General features: G+C 34.2%; 1 protein-coding gene across 4 annotated transcripts in view; it reads right to left on the reverse strand.

Moving 5' to 3' along the window:
- LOC118271078 (protein Fe65 homolog) overlaps positions 1-25,795 on the reverse strand; it is a 76,457-nt gene that overhangs the window by 29,505 nt on the left and 21,157 nt on the right. Inside the window, exons 1-2 of one of the 4 annotated variants that reach the window (XM_050695811.1) lie at positions 23,841-23,981; positions 8,040-8,260 (exon numbers count right to left, since the gene is read on the reverse strand). The exons of 2 other annotated variants lie outside the window; for them this stretch is intronic. In XM_050695811.1, coding sequence (XP_050551768.1) covers positions 8,040-8,061 — 22 coding nt within the window. In that variant the 5' untranslated portion in view covers positions 8,062-8,260; positions 23,841-23,981. Of the gene's footprint in view, positions 1-8,039; positions 8,261-23,840; positions 23,982-25,795 lie in introns of those variants that run through there. One more of the 4 variants, XM_050695812.1, reaches the window with a different exon arrangement.

Consider the following 25,795-nt stretch of genomic DNA (forward strand, 5'->3'; position numbering starts at 1 on the left):
AGCCGTTATGGGGGGATGACAAGGACTTCCAATAGCCGTTCAGTACAACCCTTGCATCGTAGTACATTGAACATTATGGTGTAATAGTTAGTCGCGTGTATCGGGTCATTGGTGGATGGTGCGAGTTATAAGCGTGAGCGATTTTGGAAACACTAGGCTAAAATTGATTTAAATTCGACTGATAATTTTGTGTGATTGAGTATAACATAACTTGCTATCATTGTCAGGACAGTTTCTTGGACACGTGGAACTGAAAATTTCAAAATTCTGTACTAAAACTTAAGATTGGAAATCTTAAATTGAAAATTGGAACCCCTTTCTCTTCCTTAGATTTGTAATCTCTATCAGTTTACAGATTAACCAATTATTTCTTTACTTCTTTCTTGTATAAAAGTATACAAGATATAGAATAAGGTAAATGTAGATCATAAATACTGCAACTTTTTAGTCTAACAATCAGTAGCAGCGCGACAATCGCCGCGTCGTGTATCGTGAATATCATGAATATGAGCCTCTAGCATGGCTTGAAACTAGTCGAGTTCCTTGTCAAACAGTTAAAAAGTGAGTAAGCCGATAACAATAATTAATTTAGTACGTCTCATGAAAATTATAATAAAACTCTTTAGTCTTCCAACAGTCTTTACTCTTCTATCCATAACAACAATAAAATCGACACAGCTAACGATTTGATTGGCGAAACTAATTGAATCAATCATAATTCTTATTAAATACTCTTACGTTATATTATATAGCACCTATTACGTGTAGTGTAAGCAAACAATAGAGTTATATAAGGTATGAAAATCAATTATTTACTGTGTAAACGATTCGCTATGCGTGGCCATATCGATACGTAATACAGGAAGGCTTGAAGAAAATATTGAATAAATATTTGATTGGGAGCGCGGGGTGAATGACCTTTTCATTCAGCTGAGAATGTATGTATGTGTGGATATTTAATGCAAGCTGTTCATGGTTTCTTTGTACCTAGTACGAAAATTAAAAACGTACATGTAGGGAAATGAATTGGGTATTAATTTTATATTTATTTATTTATTTTATAAGAGCGTAGTGGACCGATGATATCGTCAGAATCCAGCGGGGGCGTCGGGAGCCATTGGATACAGGTGGCGGTTTGTCGTTCTACGTGGAGGACTAAGAAGGAGGCCTTTTTTCAACAGTGGACGTCTTCCGGCTGATGATGACGATGATGATGATTGTTAAGGCATATCAACAACATAAACACATTGAAATTAAGAAACTGATAGAGATACAGACAGTACAGTAACGTGCCCTAAATGAGAATACAATGAGTCTAACAAGCAACATAGTAGGAGTTCCAAATGCAGTGTTTTAATTTTATTATTAATAAGCTGTGTTGCCTAAGTACTTATAAATAAAATAGGGTTACCAACAGTGATGGTAAGTAATTTACAGTCAGCACAGAATCAATCAAATTATCATTATCTTAAAAAATATAATTTGGGGACCTAAACATATAAATTAAACTTTAATACAGAAATAAAACAAATAAATCAAGTAAAGTGTGAAGTGGTCCCATTTAGTAGCATCATGAGTTACGCTCGAAAAGTTAGGATTACATGGTGTAGTGGTCCCCCTCGGTAGGGGTGGGCGGCAAAGCGTGTATACGGGGAGGGATGAGACATCTGTTGGATAAACACCTGTGATAACTGTTGGATGCTAACATATAATTATTGTTGGTAAATAATATTTTAGTCCAGTTTAGTTTTCACAGAAAAGCTGAAAGAGAGCTGTAAAGACAATTATTGTAAGCATAAAATGATAAGCTAAAAGTAGTTCGTGAGCTATATACAAATACACTTTTTTTATTACATTTCAACTTAAGTTTGAGCTTGATTTTTTATTTTATTGTAGACAAGACCTAAAACAGGATATATAGACTTGAAAAACTCGAAAACAGAACAACGACATTATTGTACTGTAACTAGTAAGACAAAGACGAAGTTTTAAAATAAAAGAAATTATATGTAACACACTCAAACCTTAACAAATCTGCCATAAAACTTCCACAAAACGCTACATCTCACCACTTAGACCACAGAATAAAGGCGTGGACACACTCCACGAATATAACGGTCGCGCCCGCTTCCGGCCTACAATGTACTAGCTATACTATAATTGATACATTTGCCTAATATCACTGTTGTTCACAATGATACTCGTTTGTGAATTGGATCCCTTTTCTGTGGGAAAGAAAGTAGAATGGATTTGTCCATTTTTGTCCCCAAAATGGATTCAGGGTGTGTTTTTATTGAAATGGTTTTGTAAATGTAAATTGTTGGTGGTTTTTGTGTAATGTGTTGTATTGAGTGACTGTGTTGAAGAATATAATGGGAGGAGGGGGGATGAATGAATGCTTTTGAATGGAAGCAGGGAAATTGATTGTTGGATGGTTGTTCTCTTTTGAGATTTATTATCTTCTGTTTTTTTATATTGTTGCGGTAAATGAGCAGACGGATGGTAAGCAATCACCGCCGCCGCCAATGGACACCCGCGACACTAGAGGCGTTACAAGTGCGTTAGGAAGATTTTAAATATGTATCTATGAACAATATAGGCTGTGCAACATCGCCACGTCTGAGCACGCTGCTCATGATGAGAGTCCCTCTGTGACTCCAAACTAGTAGAATTTTTCTCCATATAGTTTATTTAGTATATCTCACGATAGTTATTACAAAAAAATATTGTAGCATCATGAATAGACACAACTTCAATAAATTGGCAACAGACTAAGTATTCAACCGATGAGGTATAACGAAACATTACCAAACTACAATTCTATCTTCATCAGAATATTATACGAGTATTCTGTGAATGTATAATGAAATTGCATTTGTTCAAACAAAGAGTTCGTGCTGACCGCCATTATAGTGAGCTATGGTGCAAGAATGTGACATTTAACTTAACAAGGTTTGAGCTTTGAACTTGATATGAATCATGGCATCATAACGATACTATACTAATGAGGATCAGCAGAGTTCTAAGTGGTTACGTCTTTGATTTATCGTAGATAAGATCGTAGACTGACAAATTAGTTGTTCTAAAGTTAGATGACCTTAGTAAAGGTCACCGACAGACAGTCATTTAGAATGTAACCTAGGTCTTTCATAAAAAAAAAATATACAAGCAATTACAGAAGAAATAAATAAAAGCATTAAGTTACGTATACATTAAACAGCTCCACAGAAGCATGAAGATTGATGCTGTACTTAAATAGTAGGATCCTTGATAGATCACTACTACGTACCTAGTAGTCTGTCTATCAAATGAGATAAATAAATGTCTGAGACTGACACAAACTTTTACGGCACATTTAAACGAGTGTGTTTTGTTTTTTTATATTTCGACTGAGGGTGTTTTTCTACCAGATATGTGCTATGTAGCTTATGCTACGAAGATGTGAAATAGCTAAGCTGTGAAACTATATAACCGTTTCCACTCATACTTATGCGATGTATCGATAATAGGAATCAAACGCATCCACAGCAACGTAGCATAGCACATCTCTGGTGGAAAAGCAACCTGAGAGTGATACGAACTTTTACGACCCATTTAGACGAGTGTATGTTTTGTTTTTTATGCAATTCGACTAAATCTGAAATATAAGTTTTTAAACTGACATGGTCACTAACTAGAAACTCATAGAAATAGAAAAACATAGTAAATATCCCGTTTCAAGTTTTAATACTTAAATCTGAAATATCTCAACAACACCAAACTAAAAAGGGTTAAAAAAATCCATTTCGTCACCCCACCCAATACAATCCAGGTGAACCAATCGAAAACAATCAGTTCCATGATTGCCATATCAATCGAAGTGTACCATTGAAAGGTAAATTATTCACATACACGCCTGTAGCCAAGACAGGCGGTTGTATTGATTTTCCAAGCGACCTTCAGACGGCCCGACTACGCTTTTAAAACTTGAAGAATCCTAATTGAGGTTATGTTGGGTACTGTCAAGTTTTATGAACGGCTCGGTGAGCTCTGCCCGTTGAGTAGTATACGAGGGGGAATGCCATAATGGATCATTCGATTTTTAAATGCATTTTGTTAAAGGTTGTGGAATTATTGGTGATAATTTTTAATTAGTAGGTTTTTTTGAATTTTTTTCTACGAGCATGCATGGAAATGGTGACTGTTGATGAAGCGAAAGAGGTTTGTAAGATTCTTAGGAATTGGTGTTTCATTGTCGCTGCCTGCCCCTATGGGCGACGGGCGTGAGGTTATGGATGTACCTAAATATGTTTTTATAATAAATAGGTGTAAGTTATTTCCTCAAATCATGCATGCATTTCAGAGGGATGCGTACAGAGTATTTTACATTAGTAATTCTATCCGACTATAACTAATAATTAAGTTATTTGTTACTTCTATCATTGAAAATTTTGCAACAGCAGTTAATACCTTCTTAAAAATCATTAGTAATTTTAAGACTAACGCATTAGTTACAATTCGTTTAACAAAGTCAGTCATTAATATTTTTTACTTAATCTTAGTTAGAGTTTTTGCAACTGAATTCGAAGCTACCAGTGTGCAGTCTAAAGGTCAAAATTAAATACTAAACTGAACAAAAAATATCATAAAAACAATAACATAATTATCTAGACTACCGGAATCAGAATGATCAAAATAAAAACTTAGAACTAAGTAGGCATCTAAATGCATAGAGAATACAAAAAATCTAATATTCCAAATTCGGTTTGCGAGATTCTAGAATGTTCCAGAATAGAAATGTCAATTTCAAATAATTGGATAGGATCCTCATTCAAAAATAAATTATTACAACTTTTCAATAATTCAATAATAAAATAATCAAAAATAATCACACTTTCATTCATAAAGAAGAACTACTTAATTTTCGATTTTTTCTAGATACATTTCTAGAAATAAGTCTGCTATTTAACATAAAAATCTGATGACGTCATAATAGAGTATTTCAAACAAAGTTCATAGAAAATATCTTTTTTGACGTTTCGAAAATAGTATTGAATTTGACTAGTAGGAAACTACCCTATTCTTACTAAACCCAATTGGTTTTAAAATTGCCTATTCATCATTATGAATGGGATTACGGCTTTTGGCCACGTAATGTTTGTAATGATGCACAAACTCATTGCAATTGATTGGGCGAGACAATCGGTATATGGTATTTTCAATAGAACTGAAAAATATATGAATAGGAACTTTCTTTTAATACTGAACTTACTGGAGCCAAATATACGAATCGAGTGTAGTTTGAAAACTATGTGTGATGACAAGTGACAGAGACAGAAGTCGCACTTAGACGATCAAATCAACGGAAGACGTCATAAATCCTACATCGCACATCCGAAGTTTACATGCGAATAAGCATGGATAGCAAATACCAACGAAGTATAGTTGTGCAGAAAGCCCGCCAAGCATGATCACCTCGCCTGGTCGGAGGATCCTCCTTTTCTTAGGGAACTTTACTCTCTGTTTCCTAAAGTAAATTACCTATTGACACAAGATAGGTACATATGTAGCTAGGTGTATACCTAGTAATTTAAATACTCATCAAATATCCATGTAATCGATGGGTACTTCGCCACCATCAAAAAATCAACGTAGGCGTACCAGTACTATCAATATTCGATGAATCGAAGTAAAACGCGGATGAAAACATAAAGTACCATTGATAAAATCGAATTTATCCAACGAGCAGCCATTTTGGAGCATTACGCGGCAAAATTTGACAGCAAACTTCATTATTTGACACTTACATTTGAAATTCGAAAGCGGTGTTGAACTGTCATCGGCGTTCGCCGGCCAGTGATGTAACTTAATTGGTTTAAAAGATTCTGCCTTGTCAACGGTTTGCTTTACATAATTTTTACTTACTTCTTTGACATTTTTATGAAGTTTTAATGCAGTGTTCTCATTCTTTTCTTTGATGTTCTATGATCGATCGATATACGTATCGAAACCTTCAAAAAAATGTATATTTAGGCATTAGTCATTATTTATTTAGTCAATATTATAACCAAATATCTATTCTTTGTTCAGAGCATAAATACGTTGTCCTTAGTTCTAACCTGACCTAAAAATGTATGACAAGGGCACGGACCAAGAGTCCGTGGAGAACAAATATAAATATAAAAAACCTGACGTTACAAGCCCCTTCTCAGAAAAGCCTACAAAAAATGAACACTTTACCTCTTAAATATAAATAAATATCCCAACACACAAACAAATAATTATTATAACAACATGAATCAGTTGTTACTGAAAGAGTGAATTACTTTCATCTGAATGAATACAGCCAATCTGATATAATGACGTGAATTGTGGTGAGACCTCACGACTGGCACATATAAAACTGAATCATTCCTTAAAATCGTATCATAATGTGGCCTTATAAAATGGCCTTATTTTGAGTTGAGTTTTTAGATTACTCATTGATGAATCAGATGAATTGTTCAGATAGGTATGTGTGTGTATACAAAACTCATACCCTTAGTATGAGTTTGCTTTACGTTTTAAAGTAATCGAAACGAGAGTGCGTTCGGTGCTGATTGGTTGGTTTATTCGAGCCGGCCAATCAGTAACCTTAGTACGAGTATGCAATACGTTGAACAAAAATAAAACGAGAGCGCGTTCAGCCCTCTGATTGGTTGGTTCATACCAGCCGGCCATTACTGATCGTTTGTTGTATACATATTATATTTTGCACAAAGAAATTATAAAATAGTTATGTGCTATGAACATGAATCATGAAACTGATTCCTATTTACGCGTAAACAAAACACATTCATCAAATCCAGAGCGCACAGAATTCGTAGCTCAGTGCTAAAGATCGTTACTACGTGTAAAGTAAACATATGTCTATAGATAGACTTAAATGGACTGTTAAATATTAACATAGACGTTGTAAACTGTTAGGGTCGGTTCATATCTGATGTAAAATACGTCGAGCGTATCATCGGTCGTACTGATGTATCATCAGTTGAGTGTGAACGATCAATTGTTTTTCTATACATATAAGATTAGGATTGGTTTTTCAAGCAAATAACAAAAATGTGATTCATCTAAAACAAAAAGAGCTTTATTTGTAAAATATAATAATTAGTTTTTCAAACAAAACATAACTAAAGAAATGATTACTAACCTAAAACAAAAAGAGAATCAACAATTAAATGTTCATGCTTCCTTGGCTGTACTTTGCCCTGAATTAACTTTACTTATTTAGTTTCTTCATAATTCACAATGATGCGACGAAAACGATAATTCAAGATCATTATAAATGTTAGATGTCATTATCGATGTCAATGTCGATGTCAGTCTGTGCTTTCATACATTTGTCTGTTCTGGCTTTACGCGATGCATGTTCCGTCAGATATGAACCGACCCTTAACATTGACATATACTTGTAAACTGTTAACACTGACATAAGAAGAATCAATATTAAATATAACTTCGTCGCATGTACCGATAGCGACACTTTCTCAAAAGATGGCCAGGACTTATGAAAGTTTGTCGAAATCGATACTTTATGTTTTTAGTTTGGTATCGGTTTTTGTGTCGGGTAAAAGATACAATGTTATCTTCCAAAGGCTGAGAATTGTGTTCGGAGAATAAAATGATTGCACAGTTCTGATGAGTATTATGCCTAAGAATATTTATTTAATCAATGTCTAGGGTTCAACCCAGTTCGTCTTACTCAACATATCATCAAGGATCAAGGCAATATAAGTTAAAAAGTTTTTAAAAGATTCTGTAAATGCCAAAATTAACCCGATAAAAGAGAGTATCACAAACTATTCTAAAATATTACAATCACATAACAAACACCTTATGTCGATAAACTAAGTATTGTTATGTTATTTGAATAAGTAAAAAAATAAGTGTGTAATATTTTTTCATTACTTAACTAACGGACTAATTAGATTGTTAATTTTCATACCCCGTCACCATCCCTACTTTAATAACCACAATCAAAAGAAAATTCAAGAAAAAAATAACACTAAGATACTCACTTCCCCGCTTATGCAGTCCCATGGCTCCTTGAGATTTTATGCAACACCCGAGCACATCACTTTCTTCACTTTCAAATCATCACAATTCACTAAACGTAGTTCGAACAATCTCAGTTTACTTAGTACACAAAACAGATACACTAAAGGACACACGGGGATAAATTACGTAAAACTACGCAGACAGAATACCGTAGCGTGTTTCTACACAATTTTTACTGCAACTGAGTAAAATTACGAGGTTAGAATTTTCTTTTAAAGTAATTTACGTAAATTCTTAGGTAATGTGTAAAAGCGTAGGGTGCCTAGAATTTAATGTCTAGATCTAGTGTCTATATGCTAATTTTATTAGGATGCCTAGATTTTGTAAGGTCTACTTGAAACCTAATTATCTTCCTACGTTAATTTAAATGAAGTACTTAGGTGGTAAGTGCCTGGTAATGGATTTAAAACGCTGTGTAATTTAATTTAATATTGACATTATTTTTATGTATAATTTTTTTAACATCCTAATACCTTATTTTCCTTTTATGTTATGTACCTATAGAATGATTTAATAATTTTCCTCTGTTTCTTGTTGTATTATTCTTAAGCTATAATTAATTGTTGCTATTGTTTATATGTTTCACTAGCCATTTATTCACCTAATGTATATAGTGTAAACAATTTTTCGTCAACCAAAATAAATAAATATGGTAATCAATGATTTTATAAACATAATTTTTTAACACAGAAAAAATTCTTCATGTATTTTTGGTATATCAAGATTACATCGCATAATTTTTCACTTTATGGCGAAATTCACATCAAATAATAACACCACCATATTATTATAACTCACTTAAAACAATAATAGTTCTATTGTTTATATCTATTATTAAAATTCGCAGACATAAACCTAGTATTATTATTTAACAAGACGTTACATATACTGGATGTTATAATAAATTATATAATAACTGTTGTAAACGTCATATTTTTATTGTTTGCAAGGAAAGCTTGAGAAACTCTTTGTTTGAGCTGCATTCGTTTCCAGAAGTTTCTTTTTTAGCATATTTTTATGACTTGACGCTAATTTGCTCACAATTCTGTGCTAAGTTCTAACCTAGGTTAAGAGAGAGTTCCTAACAATAGTTTGTTGGTAAAGTTATTCGCCTCTAGGAGCAAATAAATGTTGAAAAAACTATGTTACAACGTAAGTACTTAATTGTATTTATCGTCATTCATGTTTTTTTAATCCAACCATGTTAATTATCATTTTTCAAATGGCGTCACAGCAAATTAACTTTTAACTCACTTAAAACAATAATAGTTCTATTATCTATTATTAAAATTGACATAAACCTATTATTAAACAACGGTTTACTCATGTAAATATATTGAGAAAAGTTCTCTATTAGTTTCGAGTTACCGAGGGAGTTTCTTTCTTAGCATATTTTTATGACTTGACGCTAATTTGCTCACAATTCTGTGCTAAGTTCTCGAGTTCCTAACAATAGTTTGTTGGTAAAGTTATTCGCCTCTAGGTACATTCTACGTAAACTAAAAGACTTAAGCTTTTATCGTCACATGTTTTCTGGATATGTTTAAATCAAAATGCATTTTTTCTTCGAATACTATGGTTTCCGTATTTTATTAAAAACGTTTTCTTTGTCTATTTCCATATTTTAATGAATAATCTACAAGATGTGACACTAAAATAAAAATTAGTCATCCACCCTATTCCTTTACCCTGGGAATTCTCAAAACCTCTTGCACAACTAGCCTCCTTTTTAGACCACTCGACCAAGTATTATCTACTTTTTCATACATTTAGTGTTTCACAAAGCGTGTATTCCATTGTGATTGTAATGTATCTAAAAGATCGTCTGGGTTCGAACCTGATTACCTAAACAATAGACATAAGTACATAAGCCTGAGAATTAATGAACAACTGGCTAGTTCTAATTACTCAATGAAAGTGGTATTCAACGCATTTTTTTTTTCGTCACACGCTAGAACACCGCAGATCAACATACACCTTACTTTGTGGGATTTTCAACTGTATTACTGAAGTATAAAGATGGAATTGGGTTGAGGGTTTGGTTTGGAAGGTGTATGTTGATGTGCGGTCTATGTACCTAGCTGCCTTCACTTTCATTGGCTCGTGATTTTTGTTAATTAAAGAAAATGTGTCGTGCGTTAATTGCGTCTTAATTAAATTGGGAACATTCTTGGAAATACGTTTTAAGAATTTATGTACGCGTACAAAAATGTACTTTGTTTCGTTGGGTCAAAGTGTATTTTTGTGCGGTTAACGATTTTTTGGGTCAAATTTTTGTTGAATGATTGGATTAAAATTGGCCTGGGTTTTGTAAATCCAAGGTTAAAACAGGCATTAATGCGGTCCTAAGGACCTTATACATGGCAGTAATCCCAAGGAAAAAATAATTATTATCTACACTATAATTATATTACTTATCTGTCAGTCTGTCTGAATTTGGAATGATGACTTTTTTCAACAATTTGTATTTTAAATGAAATCAATAGCTTATCACCTTTTCAGGCATTTCCCAGTTTTTTTGTTTTTTTTTTCTGGGAACAAGATTATACGATAAGTAAACAAAATTATTTTAATACATAACCTTATGTAAGTGCGTTGTATGTTTAAAAATATTGCTTGTAGCGTCAGGAGGACGTGAAATTAGGACTGAACTTTGTTTAAAGATTACATCACGCTTATTATATGACGCTTAATATTTCCTTTAGAGATAGGTAGAGGTGTATTTGTTTACCCACGTTTTGACATGTATTTTACTATAAATCTATATCTATACTAATAAATAAAGCTGAAGAGTTTGTTTGTTTGAACGTGTTTATCTCAGGAACTGCTGGTCAGAATTGAATAATTATTTTTGTTTTAGATAGCGCTTATAGGTTATACGCTATAAAACATCACGCTACGATCAATAGGAACCGAGCAGAGCGGGTGAAAGCTCGCGGAAGCAGCTATACCCAATGTATTGAAGACCTCGAATTCGGAAGTAATTTATGAGGCGATAGTATTGAGACAAGATTCAGAAACTAAACAAGTAACTGAATATTTCATTCAAAACATCAGAAAAATTTTACCAGTCAAAAAATCCCTTTAAATCTTCACAGTTAAGGTATATTTTCGTAGTTCAACCGTATCGAACGTGGTTTCAACCATGCCTGTATATAATTATAGCTGCAAACGGATATATAACATTACACGCACGCAACGTCACGCCTTTTATCCCCGAAGGGGTAGGCAGAGGTGCACATTACGACACGTAATGCCGCTATACAATGTATACCCACTTTTCACCATTTGTGTTATAAGTCCCATGTAATAGGGGGTGAGCCTATTGCCACATACTGGGCACAATTCCAGACTCCGTGCTACTACTGAGAAATTTTCGAAAACCGAAAAAAGCCCAGTAATACTTTGCCCGACCCGGGAATCGAACCTGAGACCCCTTGTTCGGCAGTCGCACTTGCGACCACTCGACCAACGAGGCAGTCATTACAACAGTATATATATAGTACATAGTACATACATACTATGTACTATGACTACTCGTGCTGGAAAATTGACCGCTCGATTGAAAACGTCCTTGTGCCGTCTCCGTGATGTATAGGAACTTGTATAGTTCATGTTTACAAACAAACAGATAAACGATTCTGGTTTACTAATACCATTTCTGAGTAGGAGAAAGTATTTATGAAAAGTAACATTCATTTTAAGTGTAGGAGAGCCATGCTTCGGCATGAATGGGCCGGATCGACTGGAGTGATACCACGGCCTCACTGAATACCGACGTGAAACAACACTTGCGTTGTGTTTTGTTGTGTGAGTGAGGTTACCGGAGGCCCTATTACTAGACCCAGAGTTGCCTAGCGAGTTACCAGGGCTCCGGCTCGAAAAGCAAGGAATAGCAACGGGGTGGTTTTCAGTCAGAATCTGACACTAAACCAAGGCATTGGATGATTATCCCTCCTCATAAAAGCTATACAGTCTTAGCTAGTCATATAAAACAAATTATAACAAAAATAACGACACCACAAATTTCACATCACTTTTTCAATCTCAAATCCCAACTAGTCACGTCCAGTCACAAGATTGTAATAATCATTAACCAACAATTTGCAACAATCTCACGCGCCGCGATCCGCGACTCTATCGCCGTGTCATCCGTCCATTGCTTTCTAACCACTTGTAATGGTGCTGCAGTTTCACAATCACCATTTATGGGATACGTGGTGTGGTTCTTGGGATAAAATTTCCTTACAAATCTGTTTATGGTTTACAATGTGCTGTGAAAACTATGTTGGAGCCTAAACGGGTAACAATGGTGTACTGGCAAAGAAATGCTGTAACATATTATAGTACAGTCATGTTTTTATCATCAGCCAAATCTAGAGCTGAATAAAGACTTCTTTAGACAGGGTTTCTACTAATCCCCAAGTTTGGCAGGTGACTAGGAGATCACAGTTAGATCATACTCACAATGGATTCATTTAGAAAAGGTTGCTCTACTCTAAATAAAATCCAAGAATAAATTGATTTAGTCCACAATTAAACTGCCAAAAAACAAAACATATAATTGTAGCATTTAACTTCTATCTAACGAGCGACTTATTATTTTTTTTAAGGAGGGAATACCTCCAGGTGCTTCTCCTTCTTCCAGCGACTTATTAGTCTAAAAATTGATCATCATTTAAGATTTTAATTTATCTATAAGCATGCCAAATTGCATCCAGACGCGTCCAACCCTTAAAACCTCGACCAGCTCGAATAAAGCAACCAATCATTGCGCCAAACGCGCTCTAGTTTCGATTACTTTAAACGTAAAGCAAGTTCATACTAAGGGTATTGATTGAAAAACCCCTATCCAACCTTTCGCATTCACTTTAAACAAAATTGTTGAGAGAAACCTAAATACAAAATACAAATAAATAAATACACTAAGCTTTCCAATAAGACATTTCATTTTATTTAAGTAAGCGCTGAATTTATGTGAGATTAAGTTTATTTTGTGAAATTATATTACACTTAGTGGCACTAAATGTTTGTATTTAACTTAATTGGAGGCCGACTTTCAAACGTACTTGTCTGGTAACTTATAAATATGTTATAAGTTACTTATAAATAACGTAACATGTCACCTTTTATTCAACGAAGAGGTGAGCAGAAGTGCTACAACGTAACAACATTTTTTTGTCAGTTATAGCTATGCTGTAAAGTCCCATGTAATGGGGTTTATTACCATAGCTACATTCTTAACTCCATGCTTTTTTTTTGAGGGGCGAAAATCATCCAGTTGTTTCTCCCGCCTTGAGCGAGGCGAGAGGGAGTGTCAGACTCTTACTGACTAAAAATTACCCTGTTCCTACTCCTGCTTTTCGAGCCGGAGCCCCGGTAACCCACTAGGCACTCTGCAGCGCCGGATTAACTCCACGCTACCAAGAACATTAATTTATCTAAACATCACTTTATCTGACCCAGTAATCGAACCACTGAACCCACTGACATAACCTCTCGACCAACAGAGACAATAAATACTAAATAAAGACGAGTCAGATACCTGATATTTTGCTTGAAGCTAGGTTACTTATTATTTAATCCAAGTTTGACTTTCAAACGAACTTGTCTGGGTAAGTTAGAAAAATGTTAAACGTATTATGAAACCTATATTATATGATATGTCATTACATAGCATAGCATAGACATACAAAACATTTGTTTGTCTGTGTAGCTAATTAAAAGAGACTGATTAATACAATAGGGATGACGAAGGGGTACGAAAATAAAAATCAATTTAGTGAGTCAGTTAATGAAAAAATACTAGACACATATTTTTACATAAAACGAATCAAAGTTTAGAATCCATTCTAAACGTTATTAATTACGAAATTACGTATTTAGTCCACTAAATACGTAATTTCTACATATAAAATGTACCTAGAAGTGATGTCACGCGATATTTCAAATCAATACATCTTCGAAATAATTTGCTCACTTAAAATAAAATAAAATGACTTCGTAAAATACTTAAACCTTTTGAACTTAGACATTTACACTTAGTAGATAAAAATAGACAGGTCGATCGAACAAAAAAATAAAATCTTGCTCTACCACTTTAAAACAACCTTGTACGAAATTAAAATTGAATTAATATTTCACTTTATGCAAATTATTTTTGATAGACACAAAAAAGGCACAGAAATCGATTTTAATAAAACCGTTTAATAACTTTTATTACTTAATTTATTTTATTGCTTTTAAAATTATTTTTTATTATTTAATAAGAATATGGTTTAATGGTTGTTATTTTTTATTTATTGTGGCGTTAAATTGAATTATTCTTATTCTGGTATTTATTTCTTTCTAATCTGCTCAATTTCGTTAAGTGATTGCTTCCTTTACACGTTAATCATTAATTGGTATTTTAATAACTTTATTAATTTAATTAATGGTTGCAGTTTTGGTTTTTGTCAATTTCAAACGCCGTACGGTCTAACTGGAAAAAATGATTTAGTTGATTCTGATTTTGTTTCAATTACATCAAAGTCGATGCAGCAGTTTTGGAATAACGAACAGACAAACTGACTGCCTCACTGCCGCACTCAGAGACATTTAATGAGTACTTAAACTAATACTTAGTAGCGATTTTGTATTGAAAACAATTGGTAAAGACTGGGTTAAGTAACCATTAAATGACTCTGAGCACGGCGGTTAGTAAAGTTTATCGTTATATTAGTTTGAAAGCTGTGAAGTATGTCAGTTAATTATTATTTTATAACATCAAAATTCAATAAATACTTGAAATTAATGGATACGAGTATTAAAGCCTCACATACACGATTACTTTCTTAACTGTACAATATTGTCAACGAATGAAAAATGGCGGCTTTCGAAACACAATCTTTAAGTAGACTTTATTTATTTCAGGTTTAGCTCTGAAGGTTGGATTTCCTTTTATGGATAACGTATTATTGACATATTTTTTTATAATACTTAAAAAGGTAATGATTTAGGGTCATAGTTACCAATACGAAACCAATTAGAATATTATTAGAAAGAAAATCATTTATTACTGGACATCTGCAATCTATGTCTCTATGGAACACAACAGACTGACTAATTTTAGTATATGCTGCAGTTCAAGCAATCTAGATATGTCATCATCATCAACAGCATATAAGTGGCCATTGTTGAGCAAAGCCTCTTCTCACATGTCATAACGTAGATAGGTACGAACGATTTAATACGCGGTTGGATAAAGTATTAAAATCAAAAGTAAAGTACTCGTAAGTTTTTCAAATTTCAAATATTATGGCTCTTATTTATTTGGAAACGTAGGTTCATCTACTTACCCCATAGCTAGATATGAGCAAAGTCGCACTATATGTTTATAGTTTATACATCTTCATATATGATTAGAATATCGCAATGATGTAACCAGTCTGCTAATGCAACCTTGACACGGAAACAACATTTTGCATAAACTAAGTAATAATAAAATATAATAAATGAATTCGCTAGACGTTGTGAATGATAAATATTATTGACATTTTATTTATTTCGTAAATCATATGTTTTATGTTAATATATTTGATATTAATCACTTGTGAACCCAATACATTTTTATCAATAGATCGGTGACCGTTGTCTGTGGACGAAATATAATAATTTGCTTCCTATATCTGAAATCTATGCCAATTTAAAGTTAAATAAGTAATGAATAAATATATACAACTTAGTATAACTTAAGTCTTTGACTGCCAATTGAAAACTGTTGAAGGCAATTACCCCGCTAACGTCGGTCATCGGTGACCCCCGTGGCATTCAAAGTGTTAAAACTTAAATAAAGACAAATTAATTAATAAAATAAAAATTATCTCCTTTTGGCGTCGAAGTACTCGTCTATCGTTCAAGTAATAAAGGTTATATTTAAATGTGCTAGGAACGGATAAAATTATTAAGATTATAATGAGGTTGGACGTGTTAATAAATGCATCTTCATAGGACACACCTTATCTCGCGTTTATGCATATTATTATTTGAGATTTTCGAGTTTGTAATATGACCAACATTAAAAATACTCTACCATCAATTCCTGATAGTCCAGTGCTGGCCTATGGGCTCACATCGCCATAATCAACAGCCTATAAGTAGCCACTGCTGACCAAAGGCCTCTTCTCGCACGAAGAAGGTTTGAGTATTAATCACCACGATTTCAAACTTATAATTAGAAATTATAAGCCCAAGTTTTCTCACGATGTTTTCCTTCACCGTTAGTCAGTGGTATCTAATTCAAATTATTAACTACCTACATGTTTAACGACTGCTTTTTATGTCTGTCTATAAAACCGATCTATTTTTGCTAGATGTGCTACTGAAGCTACTGTTGGTACATAGACAAAGCAACTAAAAATCATTTTAACATGTTAAAATCAAAGTCAAATCAACTAGAAATCACATCATGAAGAGTCCTTCTGTGACTCGAAACTAGTAGAGCTTTATTATTAGAACTTATTACGTGATATTTACCATGTTTATTAATTTTTATTTATGATAATCAAAATATCCTGTAATAAGTTCTAATAATAGTGTTAGTGACCATGTCAGTTTAAAAACTTAGTAGAGCTTTTCTCCATTAAAGGACGTGAGTAAACCGTGATTTTTAGTTATTCTTCTATATCTCAGGTCTCATGATAGTACTAATATAAAAACAAAGTCGAATCATTTATACATTTCAATTTAACCAATAAGACACTTTTCATAGTCAATAAATAAATATTCAAATACAAAAGTGTCTGTCTGTCTCATTCTAAAGTGTAGATTCATATGAAAAAAGAACGAATAAGAAACTCCATAGTTACTATACAATATATTTTGTCACTATCAACAATAAAACATAGTGTATGAATGTCATTCCTTTTAGAGCCAAATTGGTTGTACACACAAACCTATCTATACCTACCAATGTATATGAAAGTATATATAAAGACTAGTGCAGACTAGATACTTTTATCTGCTAAAGAAAAAAAATCATTGGTTACTTTTTTGTCAATTAATTAAAATGTCGTGGTGGTCCGGAGGTTTAAGACGCTCGCTTCTCATGCATGACGGTGCAGGTTTGAAACCTACTGGCAACAAGTACCAATGTGACTTTTCTCGAGTTAGAGTCACCACTGACAAACTGTGAAGGAAACCTTGACTTATAATTTCTAATTATAAGTTTGAAATTGCCAACTCGCATTGAGCAAGCGTGGTGATTAATGCTTAAACCTTCTCCGTGTTAGAAGAGGCCTTTGGTCAGCAGTGGTTACTTATAGGCTATCCTACATAAGCAGAACTGCCTTAAATCTTCACGCTTGGTAGGTGGATTGAAAATCATAGTGTAAGAGGCTTACGTTTAGCAGAGCACGCTGCTATCCGATCTTTGTCAAATGCGTATTCCCGTAGTTGGTTCTTACAACAACTATAGAAACAGGAGCGGTGTCGCGTGGCAGTGTGTTTTCCACTCTCTCACTCTCTCTTTGTAATAAAAGATCCGTGATAAACTATATGTATAACTCACAAAGAGAACTAAGTATTGCAGTTGCGTCAAATCAGACTGTCAAAATCTCCCTCGTGTGCACAAACCCTAAGTTATGTTTGCTGACTCACGAGTTCCGAGTTCAATGCCCCGTTTGGCCCATTTACTCGTCTTTATAGTCCAGTACATGTTTCAGACTTTATTTGCGCGAAAATCTAGTACTTTCGTCGTGAACTACACTTTGGCTAACAATATTGTCTGAGAGAACTAGGTAGTATATTCTGATTGTGCTTTTAGTATTTTGTCGTATTGTTGTTAGTTTGATTTGTGATGTTAATTTGGTAATGTTATTTAATATCAAGCTTTTTAAACCTTTATGGTACTATGCAGTTATGCTACGAAGATGTAATAGCTAAACTATGAAACTATGTGACTGTTTCCACTGATTCTAAGCTATTAAGCTGTGTGAGGAAGATGCGCAGCTCAGCGATATATCGATAGTAGGGACTATAGCACACACCCATAGCATGCATTTTTCCACATAAAAAACATTGCTTAGCTGAGTTCGTTTTCACTAATGCTGTGTTATGTGTACCAATAAATATGATTGGTGAAAGCCAAACGAATCCACAGCAACTTAGCATAGCACATCTACGGTGGCAAAGCACTTTTAAAGAACAAATAAGTAATCATATAATCTACATGTCTACAACGAACCTATTAAAATTTCAGACTTCATGCTGCTGTCATGAAAATCGTAGCTAAGGTTATACATATCTCAGAAATATTTTTGCATTAAAACTGAACTTAAAATTTTACACTCAGCAGTTTTATTTACGACCTAAACACATTGAGTGTTTAGGTCGTAAGTTCTCGGGCAAATTGAATGCGCGCTTGCCGATGGCGGGTCGTCAATTTCGGGCCTGTGGTAGGCCGTTTAGGGGTGAGGTTGGCTTCCTCCAACCGTCTCCGTACTGTCCACTCGCTGACAGCCACTCTTCGAACTCTTCTGAGTTCCTGTTGAACATCGACACCGGTTAAGTGACGATTTCGTAGTGAAGTTGAAATAATAAAACGGTCGTCTCTCTCCGAGGTGGACCGGTGGCGGCTTATTCTTGGTCTTCGATTGAAGGCACTAGTATCTTGATACTACCTGTACCCTCTTGATACTGCAGATTGGCTCAAACTCAGATGAGCAGCAACTCTTCGCTGACTTAGTCCTTGTTCCAGTAGAGCAACGACTTGAGCGGCTTCTTCTGGTGTCGTATCCAAAATTTTTGGAAATAAAATGAAGCGTTTTTGCGGAGATGTGTACGATCAACTTTCGATAAGCCACAGATAAAGTTAACCTTAATGTGGAGGTTTTATAGGGGTAGTTTGTGTTATACCTTGTTGGAGTCGTAGTGAGCAAATACTCTAGTCCGCTGAATTAAGTTAAATATTTTAAAAAGTACTGATACAATTTTTATAATAATGGTACCAATATAAAGCTGAAGTTGTAAGCTTTCTAATGGTATATCGGTTTTTAAAAGAAATTCAGTATATTTTTAAGAAAACATCTTCGAATGCGCACATGTAGGTTGAGTCGATTTGGTTGCTCGCGAGTGTAGTTTATACTGCAGTGTATCATGTTTACAGTGCAGCGGAAATAGTTGTTCCTATACTTCACCTATTATACAGATAGATGAAGTAGAAGAAAATATTTGATGTAGACAACCATGTTATATATTTAAGTAAACAGATTTTGTACAAATATTTTTTTTTCTTTTCATTAGTCATAATTAATTACCGTATTTTTTTCAATGTACACAATAAAGTGCGTTTCATTTATAATTAAACTGGCCAAGAAGTTCCATTGTACATAGCAGCTGTCGCTCCGCTCTCCCCTCCACGTTTTTCTACCTGTTCGAGATACTGCTATTTTTATACACAGGTATCTTTGAAAAATGTTCCTATATGTCTACTCAGGTAAGATTTAACATACAAATAAAAAAAAATACTGTTTAAAGTGAAAATATATGGTCAAACATTAATTTTTTATAATAATTTGTTTAAACAATAAAAAAATGGAGTGCACAAAAAAAATTTGGGTAAACATTGCAATTTATAGTTTGAAAAACAATATCCCACATCGATCATATTAATTCATTCACTGTAACTCTAATCCGAGGTGAAAACCCCCAGGCGCTCCACTACTACTTGTCTAATGTTTACAAATAATGTATAAGACGGACATTAAAATAAAAATGAGTCATCTACCTTATGGTAGGTGCACTTAATAGGTTTTTGACCAGATGCTTTTTGGTTTAAAGTTAGAAAATCTATCATATTTAAGTATAACAGATATAGTTTCTTACTTAGGTAAAGACCGATTTCTATCATAAATATAGTTTCTTACCTAAAGACCGATTTCTATCAAGTCACTATCAAACCATTCTAGGTCCAAACTGAGAACCTAAATTACTAAATCCACCCCTAGAACTAAAATTAACATATTTTACGTACATAGGTAAAACGTTCGTTCTATAATGGTCGCATTTAGTAAGGGCAACGCACTGCCCGTATTCAGGTCGGCACCGTACAATCAATCATGAACAGACCATTTCTGTTGAAGAATGTTCCTAATATGTGATCAATCATTTCACTGTATGTAGGTTAAGTAAGTATATTTTGAATTTCAGGTCAGTTTTAAGGTGGTATGGTAAAAAGGTACGTTGATAAAACTAAGCTGGATTTAGCTTAGTTATATTTATTCGTTTGTTTGTCGAAGAAGCGTGTTTGATTAGCTTCAGAAATGAGGTTTTACTGTTCTGTTTGCTATGTTTTTAAACCTTAATTAATTGTTAGTTTTTTTGACACCATAAGTTAGTTAGTTACTATAAATATGTTTGTTATTGTTATTTAGTTAATATGACTTATTTATCTACTAATTAGCAGATATAGTTTGTGATATCAATAAATTTTATGTGGCATCTATTTAAAATGTTGTAAAAGTATTATTTTAAAAGAACACTAACTACATAAGAGAATATTAAGAGATCGATAAATGTTTGACATTTTCGCTCCAACCGGAATCGATAATCATCAATATTAATTACATAATCAACAATTTATTTTTCTTTATTTTAGTTTCAAGTTATAGTAAGTTGTACATATTTATTTATCAACAATTAAGTATACATCCCCACTTCTACCCATCTCTTAACAGACATAAAAAGCTAGCATGACTAGGTATATGAATGAAAACTAACTTAAACTAATGAAAAGTGATCGTGTAAGCCTGAAAGGGTTTAATGGCTACCCTTTTAAATCCTAGTTCAACTTAGGTTTAACTTTAATTAATTGAAACTGATTTATTAGGAGATTGGCACGTGAATTGGTTTATAAAGGGAGTGGGCTTGATCAAATAATATACGTGTTTTATGGAAATTATATAAAAAAACTTATTAAAATGGATTTGAAATTCGGAGTTTCTAGGTTTAATTTTTGGAGATCGCTACGTATGACGTCATCAACGGTAAGTATATTAACTGAAATATTTATATTTCAGAGATAATTATTTTTGAAATATTAAGGTCCATTAATTATATTATATCGGCTCACTCACGTAACTGTTTGACGAGGAACTCGACTAGTTTCAAGCCATGCTAGAGGCTCATGTAAATCTAGACAAATGCATGTTTTAGTTGAAACTAAACTAAATAACAGTAAAAGCGAATATGATACGAATGTAACATTGTACTGAATTAGTGGACAGTGATTGTCCAGCCGTGACCGTGAACACTGGCTGGTGTGGGCATGACGTCACTCTCTATGTTCTCTATTTCAATGTTGTATTCTATTTGTTTTATAAACAAATCGTTGCTTTTTTTTTAATTTTCGGTCAATATTGTTTTAGTACTGATCGGTAGTAAAAAGATTAACTGCCACTCTCAGAGATATTTAATGATTACTTAACCCAGTCCTTAACAATAGTTTTTGAAACAAAATCGTTACTAAGTCGAATAGTTTAAGTAATCTGTGGCGACACATTGACAAGTAACAAGTGACAGATGACAGAAGTCGCACATAGACTATCGACGAGCAAATCAACGGATGACGTCACAAATATCCTGCATCGCACATATGAAGTTTGCGTGCGAATTAACAGCCTCATCAGGGACCACCACAACGAACAACAGTTGGGCAGAAAGCCCGCCAGGCTGATCACCTCGCCTGGTCGGAGGATCCTCCTTTTCTTAGGGAACTTTACTCTCTGTTCCCTAAAGTGGTGACCCCCGACGTGATTGAAACCAACCTTCACGGAGCAGATCAGCACCGTCATCCTCATCGCCACCTCCCTCACCCATCACTTCTCCGCTGAGCGGTAATCAAGTCGCAGCCAACCAGCATCCTCGGCCTCATCTGGGACCACCACACGCTACATCGAAGATATGCAGCCTGGTTCTTCCCTACGGCCTCATCAGCGTCTAGGCACAGCACTCTGCACACGGTCTGAGGACGTCTTCCTCCCGTCAACGCAGACGCCAGCCACTACGCACCTACCCTCGCAGCATCAATTCCCCGACTCACCGTGGGACACTGCGAGCCTCACTACTCCGACTCACTGGAGTATCACCCTGCACCGCTCACCCGACTCACTGGGCATTCAGCGGCACAGTTCCGACTCACTGGAACTAAGGGACATTCTACACTGGCTCTGGCACCGCTCATCTCAAGCATCGACAGCCGTCTCAACAGGATCGTCCTCCGGTCTTGGGGGGGAGTGATGTGGCGACACATTGACAAGTAACAAGTGACAGATGACAGAAGTCGCACATAGACTATCGACGAGCAAATCAACGGATGACGTCACAAATATCCTGCATCGCACATATGAAGTTTACATGCGAATTAACACGGATAGAAAATCCCAACGAACAACAGTTGGGCAGAAAGCCCGCCAGGCACGATCACCTCGCCTGGTCGGAGGATCCTCCTTTTCTTAGGGAACTTTACTCTCTGTTCCCTAAAAATCATTAAATGTCTCTGAGTGCGGCAGTAAGACCTGTTTTGTGGTACCTTAAGGCTTACTTAAGTATATTTGCAACACTAGAGGCATCACTGGTGCATTACACCATGCAGAAAATGGTAATAATTGAAAAAGAAAAGTTAATGAATACTTTTTACCAAAGTTATAAGTCCTATTACAACAGGGACGAGTATAATTAATTCGTAAGACAAATAAAGTATCACACTATGAAAAAAAATGTCAAAAGGTAGGTATAGAAAATCACAAATTCTTTGCCAAACCTCAATACAATGAATAACAAAGAAACTACATTAATCGTTTTTATAATTTGCAAGTTAAAATATGAAATATGAAAAAGATTATAAAAAGTGAAAAAAGAACTGGCTCTATAAAATGTCTACTTTGTCCTAATTGCATAAACGAATAAAAACAAAAAAAAAACCAGCGATTCGCCTTGAATTTGTTAAAAAGAGAATCTTGTTTTTTTAATCGTTTTATTTTAGTGTTTATGGTCAATCCATTTGCATGGCCAGTAACATTTAACGCTTTTTATGTCAACATTTCGAAAATTGAATTGAATTTCTCTTCGATGTTTAAAAAAGGGAAAATAAAAAACGTTACGCGATGACACATTTTCTTTAAAAAAACCGAAATTATGTTAGAAATGTTAACGATTTCTAGTCAAAAATTGTACTTTATTAAGTACTGAATGTAATGAGTCAGTTTCTCTAGTTTGACATTGATCGTTTAATAAGAAGAACATAATAACTGATTTTAATTACGGCAAACAATGAACGAAACAAAAAGTTCCACTCAAGGAGATTCAACTCATCTAATGCGGATCAATTAAAAACGTTATTATGTATTCTATTAATAATTAGTTTGATCAAATCAAGGTAATGCAAGAACACAAAATGTGGATACTACATTTAGTTTTTGGAAATAATTTTCATTATAAATGTTAAATAAAAACCTATTTCTTTCAATAAAAACAAACGCCGGCCATGTAAAAGGCAATAAAACAGAATATATCGAATAAAAAAGAAAAGGAATTTGCATCACACCGAACGTTATCAAACTCTCATGTAGAATTAACTGCACGAAAAACAAATTTCCTTCGAGCTACTATCCTAATAAATCCTCGGCCCACACGCTAATACACATTACTAAATTAATCACGTATTTTCTTGTAGAAAAAACCTTTAATTAAATAAAATTTCTTTTAAAAAAATTGCACTTAAAAACCTTTGTAAGATAGGTAAATGTCACTTTGTTTTTTTTTTCACTTCACTGTTCACTGTTTTTTTTTTGTCGCGGGCGAAGGCACAGCGCGCGTTCTGCCTCGTTTACGGCCAGTTGCAGACTGAGTGGTGGAGGGGCGCCCGCCCTACTGTTTAGTCCGTGTACACACGATACAGTTTTATTGAACAAAAACATGCTATTGAAGGAAAATATCGGATTTTTATTACTCAAAGGATTGATTGTTTTACATGAAAATGTTTAAATGTTATTGGGAGATTTTGTGTTGTAAAGAAATTTTGTTTGGAGAGTTCTTTAGGGGTGACCCGTAGTTTTTTCTGTTTGGAAATTTCAACGTTAATCAATACTTTTCAGTACCTGTCTTAGTACGATGACCGACAAGAGGTCTAATGAATACGTATTTGTATCTTATTGTATGTACATTATGATTTAGATGCATATTACATAATATAATATATGTTTCCATATCTTCTATAGTTATGTATCGACTATGATAATTATGTGTACTTCTATTATTATCTATTACCTTAACTTCTGTTCTTTAACTTGGCACCTTGATTGACTGTCAGGGAATGCCCATGGAGCTTAAGTCTGCCAATTTTACAGTGTATTTGCAATAAAGTTTTAAATAAATACGTGGACATTTCTATCGTTTACAAAACGTACAATTCTATTTCATCCATCTATGTTTTTCCGTACATGATTTTATATTTTTTATTTCTAAGTCAAGATTCTCCTCTGTGAGCCTTTGACCTTTTCAGTTGTAAGCAACTTCCACGAGTTGCGACGAGATTGCCTTCGTTTTACTTACAAGATACGATAAAATTTCACAATCATTTCTCCTCCTGTCTTAGATATTAATATTACGACAGTTTTATAATGATTCAGTTCAGTTTTAGAATGGTATTATTGTACCTATGTTATTTCTATTTAAGTTGAGCTATCGATCTGTAATCTTATATCAATTTTTAAATTAAGATATATTTTAGTGCAGCTTTAGGACTAACGCTTTGGTTTTGGAAAACAAACAATGCCAAAGTTAAAAATTTCTTTCAAATAATCGTTATTTGAAACGAATAACGTCAAATTGAACTGCCCGTCAGTCCCTAACTTCTATGACCCAAGTTAGCTCATACCTTGTCTGTATACAAAATTTCATCAAAATCCGTTTAGTAGTTTCAGCATTATTGACGCACAAATATCCTTACATCCAAACAAATAAACATTCACATTTATAATATTAGTGTGATACTGACATAAAAAGGGGTCAAACATGACCTGTGCATGCACCCCGGACCCTGCACTGCCCATTGCAGCTGACTGCACATGAATGTAGACCAGTTGCAGGCAGCCAGCAGAGCGCAACGAAGTTACACAATCACAACAAAGTATATACTTACTTATATGTATGTATATGTATTTATGTATGTGTAGTTGCGTCAACTTGTATACTGCGTGATTTTGTTCAAGAACTATTGATTTTAAAGTTGTAAATGATGATTGTTTTAACTAAAAATCACGGTTTAGTGTTTGGAGAACACCTACTAATTTCGAGTCACAGTGGGCTATACACATAGCTTTCCGGTAAGTACCGGAAACAGACTTAGTTAAGCTATGTTTTATTTCAATTAAATATTTGTCTATGGAATGGATAGGCCCTTCTATCGATAGCAATGTCATACATGGCATATTTGAGCTGCGTATCTACCTCGCACAGTAACACAACTTAGTATCAGTGGAAAAGGTCACATAGTTTCACAGTTTAGCTATTACATCGTCGTAGCATCTCTGGTGAAAAAGCACCCAAATTATGAAGCAGCTGCCTAATGCCTATAGTTCTTTAGATAGACCTAAAACCTAATTGAATGGATGAATGCGAAGACTAATTACAATGTAGAGAACAATAGCTAAACACAATATATCGTGGTATCCACACCAAT

This window comes from Spodoptera frugiperda, chromosome 9 (genome assembly GCF_023101765.2).
Source record: "Spodoptera frugiperda isolate SF20-4 chromosome 9, AGI-APGP_CSIRO_Sfru_2.0, whole genome shotgun sequence".
Classification (NCBI taxonomy): Eukaryota; Metazoa; Arthropoda; class Insecta; order Lepidoptera; family Noctuidae; genus Spodoptera; species Spodoptera frugiperda.